Source organism: Danio aesculapii, chromosome 8 (assembly GCF_903798145.1).
Source record: "Danio aesculapii chromosome 8, fDanAes4.1, whole genome shotgun sequence".
In the NCBI taxonomy this organism is placed as follows: domain Eukaryota; kingdom Metazoa; phylum Chordata; class Actinopteri; order Cypriniformes; family Danionidae; genus Danio; species Danio aesculapii.
The window spans coordinates 15,251,414-15,259,741 of record NC_079442.1 but is presented as its reverse complement, the minus strand read 5'-3'; the positions used below and the strand labels follow the sequence as shown (position 1 = coordinate 15,259,741).

General features: G+C 34.0%; 1 protein-coding gene across 1 annotated transcript in view; it reads left to right on the top strand.

Annotated features, from left to right (window-relative positions):
- Positions 1-1,261: 1,261 nt before the first annotated feature.
- lmx1bb (LIM homeobox transcription factor 1, beta b) overlaps positions 1,262-8,328 on the top strand; it is a 124,703-nt gene continuing 117,636 nt past the window's right edge. The window contains exons 1-3 of the mRNA XM_056463274.1: positions 1,262-1,521; positions 1,770-1,894; positions 2,858-3,044. Coding sequence (XP_056319249.1) covers positions 1,825-1,894; positions 2,858-3,044 — 257 coding nt within the window. The 5' untranslated portion in view covers positions 1,262-1,521; positions 1,770-1,824. The remainder of the gene's footprint in view (positions 1,522-1,769; positions 1,895-2,857; positions 3,045-8,328) is intronic.

The following is an 8,328-nucleotide window of genomic DNA, read 5'->3' as shown; positions in this document are numbered from 1 at the left end:
GGTGCATCGTAGACGAGGGTCAGAAGGTTCGAGGCTTCATAATGGACACAAAAGCACAAAGCATGCGGACGGGCCAGGCGTGATGCTCCGCTACCTGATATCAAAGCCAGCAGCCTCTGCATGAGAGGAGATGGGCCTCGAACAGTCGGAGAAAAACCCAAAGAGAAGCATGCGCTTCAGGGTTTGAAGTGACACAATCTATTTATAAAAACAACAATAACGTTTTACATTACAATGCGCATGTAACAAATTTGACGGTGTTACAATTAATAACAAAAGAGGAGATAACACGTAATTACTTGGTGCCATTCATTACTAACTGACGTGTTTTGATCTGTATTAATGTAATCATAGTTAATGTAAACACTACAGTGCAAAGTGTGGGATAATTAATGCTGCTATAAAAATAATTTATGGAAGTAATGCAATAACATAATATTAAATATAATAATATAATAATAATTATTATTATAAAATAATAAAGTTAAACAATAAGTTAGAAAAAATAGGCTAGTTTTATAATAATAATAATAATAATAATAATAATAATAATAATAATAATAATAATAATAATGACAACAATAATAATAATAATGATAATAATAATGATGATAATAATAATAATAATAATAATAATAATAATAATAATAATAATAATAATAACATTGTGGATGTTTTGTTTACAGATAAACTACATTTGCTGAGTTTACTTTTTTGCTATTTCAATAAATTGGTAGACACTGTTAATTAATAAGCAAATCAAGTATTGTCTATGTGAAATGCGAATTTGTCTATAAACCTATTATTATTATTATTATTATTATTATTATTATTATTATGTAGCAAAATTGAAAATGCATTTATTTAAAATTCAGTGAATACTCTAGAATATTTTTAATTTCTTATGTTAGAACAACATGTTAGAATCTTTCTTTCTTTCTTTCTTTCTTTCTTTCTTTCTTTCTTTCTTTCTTTCTTTCTTTCTTTCTTTCTTTCTTTCTTTCTTTCTTTCTTTCTTTCTTCTTTAGGCCAAGCTTTTCTCTGAATTAGTCTGCGTTTTTAGACTCGTTTGTTTCACCACAATTTTCGTAACGTTGTTTACCATCCTTGTGCGCCTCTAGTTTAGGAGGCAATGCGATTTTGGAGGCGGAACGCATTTAGTTCCAGTCGGCAGAGTGCACGAACACTGGCGCACCAATAGCATCCCTATGTCAGTCAATAGTCTGCAAAGTGACGCGACCAAAAGGGGAGGGTGCTTTCTCTGAAGCCTATCTCAGTTTTGAGCTTTCTCAAGCTGCAGGGAGCCGAATGGCGCACTAATTTAAGAGTTAACGTTTAGACATCTCCTTTAGGTTTTCGTGGATTTTACTAATTTCCTAAAAACTTCTGCGGGTTGAGACGACTTGTGCACGGTGTAGGAAAAGGAGGATCTTCCTTTGCAGCTCGTGACAACAGCCGGAATAAAAAAAAAAAACTAACTTTGCGCTTCGTGGAGAATACGTCTCGGACGTTAATTAACAGGTGATTTAGTGCGTGTTTTCAGTTTTATAGTTATGAATTGTTGTGCGTCTTTGCCAGGCTGTGATCAAGAACAAATTGTAATCTAGCTAGTAACAACTGCAATGAAAAGTTTTCTTGAGCTGGCCATTTTAGCTGCAAAGCCGTATAGATTGAGATTTCTGTGATATCAACTGATGTTGTGAGCAATAGTTTTGGGATTTGAAGAGTGGACAACTCTGACAAATGTGTTGTTGTGGATATTACAACAGGTCCCGGGTCTCTAGGACGGCGCTTCCTTGCAGGTAACTGTGGGAATATTTAAAGATGTTAGACGGTATAAAAATCGAAGACCATCCGCTGCGGTCGGGACAAGCAACACTTGGAGTTATGCTCGGTAAGTCCTTCAGCATTTGCAGTTTTTGTCTTTAAAGGCAACCCTGCTAGTGCTCGCAAATACTAAAGTAATTTGTGAGGATTTTATAATGCTGTTCCTGTCAAGAAAGATACGAGAGGTACAGCTGGAACTGTAGCAGTCGGGCCATGCAGTCGGCTGGGATGCACCCGCATGTGTCATGCATTTTACCGGCCGGCCGCATTCATCTGTTGAATAATCAAAACTATTTCCCATAGAACATAATCCCAATACACGACTTGCGTATAAAATTATTTGTCTTATATTTACTGCGCAACGCAATTATTTCCATGCTCCTATGTTGTCTTTTTTATAGATATAACCTGCACGTATTTCTCATTCACACAGCTGCACCATTACATCTTATTATGTTATACAGTTAATAACTGTAACGTTTGAATGGTAGATGAACAGAAATAAAAAATAGGTCAACAAAAAAATAAAATAAAAACAAAATAACAAGAGCATCTGCACAATTAGATATAATAGCTTTTCTTTTTTCTCCATGTGTTTTTTGGACTGGATGTTTTGTTTACATGTGTTCTTGAAGGGTACATAAATACAATTGCAATAATTAAATTGCCAGATATTTAGGCTAAGCATAGGCTAATTATGTCAATTTAGTTTTGTCAGATATATTGTGCAACATTTAAATTTTTCTGCGTATGTAGAAATAATAATAATAATAATAATAATAATAATAATAAGAAGAAGAAGAAGAAGAAGAAGAAGAAGAAGAAGAAGAAATAATAAACAATTAATATCACACGAAATAGCCTATTATTCGGACGCCTTTTTTCCACAATGTCATATTAGTTTATGAGTATCTAGTATGCAGACTTATATTGCAAACACATTTGTTTTAGTTTTTTGTACACATTTGTAATTATATTACCCATTTGTGTCAAATATTTATTTTATTAAAATGATGCATTTACCCTCCAGGGACGGAGTGCCATCACCAGGCGGTGTGTGAGGGGTGCCAGCGGCCGATATCCGACCGCTTTCTGATGCGCGTCAACGAGTCTTCATGGCACGAGGAGTGTTTGCAATGCGCCGTGTGTCAACAACCGCTCACCACCAGCTGCTACTTCCGGGAGAGGAAACTTTACTGCAAATATGACTACCAACAGTAAGAGCATGGATTATTTAAGCGATATTATTGGTGTAACACGGACGCAGGTTAATTGCTTCTAATGGAAAAAATATTTTATTATTCAAGTGTGATCAAGAAAGAAAGTGACACAGTTTTCGTTTTACGCACCACAAATACTCACAGAATTACCTTGGGTAAAGTTTAAATAAATACTTAGCATTGTTAGTATGATTTTGTTGAACATGTCAACAACTGTGTTTTTTACAATTGAGTCGCATAAGTGCGCTGTATCTAACCTTAAATGCGTTTGTTCTGGAATTACAGGCCTACTTATTCAGGCTATAACCAAAATGAATTTACATTGCGTTTATGCATTATACTCTTCTTTTTATTTGTAATCCGAAAGGCGTCAATCTGATTTTCCATGTGAGCTTTGTTGTGATGTTCTGCTATGCAGTTGCAATCATAATTCATTTATTTAATTTAATTGGGTCGTTTATTCGATCGAACTGATGATTCGAGGACGGAATAATTATTTGATCACCTGTAGCAGTACATTATTGCATATTAACCTATTTGATCGCCTTATTTGTACAGTAGGCCTACGGTTGTTTAACACAAGGTCAACTCAATTACTCCATCTTCTTTTTACTTATATTCGCACATTAGTCGTGAAGAAATAATTTAAATTTAAAATACAATTTGAATGTATTTTTGTCTCCTCGCAAATAAAAACACTATAGCAGTCTTTTTAATCAATCTCATTCAATAATCTCAAAATTACATAATGAATTCAGTGATAATATTTAAGCTCATTTAGGCATATAGCTATTATTACTGTTATTGTTTTACGCATCAGTGGCCATTTCTGTTGTTTAATTGTTGTATATGTTTTTGAATTAATTTAGCATCCCCATGAATGTCCAAACGCTAAAATGCTATGCATATAAAACAACGTCTTTGTAAAAATCAAGCGTAGCCTAATACTAATTAAAGTCTTCTCGAATCTGACTCCTTATTCTTCGTTTCTTTAAAAATTCATGCAGTCATGGTATGTGATAGGTTAGTGTGCACAGTGGGTGGGTGCTGTGTTGATATTCACCCGGTCCTGAAGCTGTGAGAGGACCGCAGGGCGCCTTATGTTGCATGTCTTCTCCACATGTATGTTACTGCTTTTGCTATAGCCTTTGTGTCAGGGGTTTTGAAATATCGCTGCCGCTTTGATAGCGATAACTGGGAGGTCCCTATCCGACACCAAGCAACAATTAAAGGGCCACGTCTACAGCCCGACTTTAATAGTCGCCAGCTCTTTCCTTGACAGTAAAGAGTTAGTGTTAACAAAATTAATTTCATAGCTCTGGTCTTATATTCCATTACCCTGGGGACGACTGAGACAGGCCAAACACGTCAACGGAGTTTTTCTATCAATGTGGTATTATGTTTAGACTACCATATTTAATGACTGTTTGTGTTTACCTGTTATTGGGAAAGATTTTTTCCTTTTGCATGTAGATTAATTTCACCTCTGTGATGTTTCCGTGAATGCCAGGCAAATGTTATTTTCTTGTACCTAAATCACATTTTCCTAGTCTCCTTTTCTTCCTCAAGTCACAATGTCTGTCATTTCAAAGAGCACTTTCGTATTTTGCTGCTCCTCTGCTATGGGGGTCTACCCGTGCTACACAGGTAGCTAGCAATAATATTTGTTTATTTATTTCACAACGACGGGCCACTTAGTAGATGTAATTGGCACCTTTCTGACTTTTATGGCATACATTTAAGGTTGTACTTGTCAACCCCGCAAATCGCCCGTGGCTTCAAGTTGAAGACTTTAGCCGTTTCTGAAACTCCGCCTAATGACATGCTAGCATCAATTGATTCATGCCCTATAATCATTAGACCCGTAAATCACGACATTGGGCAAACGCTCATATTCACACCTCTCTGTCAGCTATTTACAGCACAAGCTTACCGGCGGGAATTTATAGCTTGTTTTGGCGCGGAAATTTCACCCCGCTTGTAGCTCAAGAGTAACTTGGAATAACAGGCTTTCGTTATTAGAGGATTAGCTCTGGAATTACGATCTGCATATAATGTTCTTTAAATGGCTGAGCAGACCTTTGCGTTAGTGCCAATTAAAGACACAGGTTATGGAAATATAATTGTGTTTTCAAACTATTAGTGGGAATCTTTACTGCAGTATTGCAGATTACCCAGAATTGTTATTCATTTGAGTTGAATCTCTGCTATAGTGGATACAGCCTACACTTTCTTTCTTTCTTTCTTTCTTTCTTTCTTTCTTTCTTTCTTTCTTTCTTTCTTTCTTTCTTTCTTTCTTACTTTCTTTCTTTCTTTCTTTCTTTCACTTTACTGCAACAGATAATTTAAGTTATCCATTCTCTAAACATAGTTTTTTTTAAATATAATTATATAATAAATGTATTATATATAATATTCTATTGTTTTAATATTATAATAAAATTAATTTGTAGTTTATTATTGGAAAATCAACATTTAAATTGAGGAAAGCTGGACTGAAAAATAAATGTTAGAATATTTTTGCATTAATGTATATTTTTAAATATTAATATGTTGTTTATTAATATTTAGGCTATATTAATGATATAAACACTTGTTTTTAATTTAGTTCTAAAATCTTTGCTACATACTTAAATGGAATTGTTATAATAAACATGTATTTTTCTCTGTAAAGGATGTCATGATAGTGTGAATAATTTGTGACAAATGTCTGTGTGTGAGAGAGAACATGTCTTTGTATTTTGCATATTTTATTTCTTCTTCTTCTTCTTCTTCTTCTTTCTTCTTATTATTATTATTATTATTATTATTATTATTATTATTATTAATTGATTTATCTTTTTTTTTTTTTTTTTAGCATTTTAATACCAAAATCAGTATTATGTTCCTAATCAATGTAGAATTTCTGTGCACTCAGTGTGTGTGCCAATACATAGATTGATAGATCATTTAGATAGATGCCACAACTGCTGCAGTGCAATTTTACAGTGTTATTTAACAGAAGAAGTGTTCATAATTGCATTACTGGAATGCTGAGAGTTGGGATGTTCCCCTCTGGCCTTTAGTGTCAGGGAAACGTGGCTCAAGTCTGTTGTTAGTCTTGGTCCAGGGATAATTTGCTTGAAGTAGGAAGTTGTGGATGATCCCCCGGTGTGCTGATAGTTCTATTTTAGCACCGTGGGGGCATCCTCCTGCGATGTGTTGTTTTTTAATTAGCTCTGCTTTGCGAGCGGGATGCCGCATTCCCGCTGACATGAGTGGATTTTGGTCCTGGCAGTGTGTTTTCTACATGACTGGCGCCGTACACCCTCCCAATACACCCAGAACGCCTTATGCTATCATTGTTTCAAAGCCGTAAATCAGATTTGTTTTGGAATATTTTGTTGAAAATGCAATAATCGAGAGCTGTGCTTCTTTGAAGGTATGAGGAAAGGCAGTAATGGTGCTGCGTTCAGGTTTTTTTTTTTTTTTTTTGCTTGGCGTGTTGAAGGGCCTCGAAGCGCTGTGCTCTGGGATGAGGCCGAGTCTGAGCCAGCCTGTTCCTCTGCAAGGAAGTATTAGGTTTTGTGTCAACATTAGCCCTGCCTCTGCTGGCAGCATTAAAATGATGCAATCATCTGTCATCTCAAGACTAGTGCCACAAACCCCCCACTACCAGACGTTTAACGCTTTGACCTAACGGGATGTTTTTTTTCTGCTGCAGAGGGGAGACTTCGATGGCTGGGTTTCGCTTTTAAATTCATTCATGGAATAGATTATTTAGTCTGTGCTCTTTTAGATGTGTTACTGTATGTTCTCCACAGCTGTGATAGTATTTAACCATTGGAAGTGTGTATGTCTGTATGTTTAATGTGCCAGCTAGAGCCAATTTGAAAGGGTATTTATTTTGCTATTATAAATACAGTACTTGCAAGAGCTAATATATCTCGAACCACTTTATATATGTGAATGTGATATTATGAAAATGTTGTCTCATACTCTAGATTTCTATTACTTGAATTGACCTCCATAAACTGAAAAGGTTTTGTTGATTTTCTCTTGGCACACTTAACGATTTTTGAAGCGCGAAGGGTTTATACTCGAACAGAATTATTAATCTAATTTGACCAATTATGAATACATTTATATCACATTCTTTAAAGTTTGATGTATTTTTTATATTAGATCCATATTCAAATCCTTTTATTCGCTGGCAAAAGACAAAAAGAAAGGGTAGTTTCAAGCATCAAAAAAGCAAATGTTTTCAGTCTATTTTTTTCCTCTGGGCATGTGACTTGATTAACTGTGTTTTTAATATACAGTCAATAAAAGAATAACTAGTTGCCATTGTTGATATTTTCTGTCCTTCAAAATAAAATATAATGAAAGTATAACATCCTAAAATATAGTATTTTACCAAATTTGCATGTTTTTTATTATTTAGGTTGGAATAAGTATGTTATACAGCTGAAGTCAGAACTATTAGCCCCCCTTTGAATTTTTTTTCTTTTTTAAAATTATTTCCCAAATGATGTTTAACAGAGCAAGGGAATTTTCACAGTATGTCTGATAATATTTTTTCTTCTGGAGAAAGTCTTATTTGTTTTATTTCGGCTAGAATAAAAACAGTTATTAATTTTTTTAACCCAATTTTAAGGACAATATTATTAGCCCCTTTAAGCTATTTTTTTCGATAGTCTACAGAACAAACAATCATTATACAATAACTTGCCTAATTACCCTATCCTGCCTAGTTAACCTAATTAACCTAGTTAAGCCTTTAAATGTCACTTTAAGCTGTATAGAAGTGTCTTGAAAAATATCGAGTCAAATATTATTTACTGTCATGGCAAAGATGAAATAAATCAGTTATTAGAAATGAGTTATTAAAACTATTGTGTGTAGAAATGTGTTGAAAAAATCTTCTCTCTGTTAAACAGAAATTGGGGAAAAAATAAACAGGAGAGCTAATAATTCAGGGCGGCTAATAATTCTGAGTTCAACTATATATAGATATTTATATACATTAAAATAAAAATAAAACATTAATTCAAACACATTTTGGCATTTTATATTCGCAAAGATTATTTTAAATATTAAACTTATATTTTTAAATTCACTTATACACTAATGTATATTCAATAAACAGTTTACATTGCAACTTGCATCATCATGCTAAAATCTAAGCATGTAAAATCATTTTTTGTTAAATGTATTTAATGCAGAAACCGAAATGTAATGTCTCGACTGCACATTTACAATTTGTAGATTAATAGCTTAGAATAACCTTATAATTCTACCA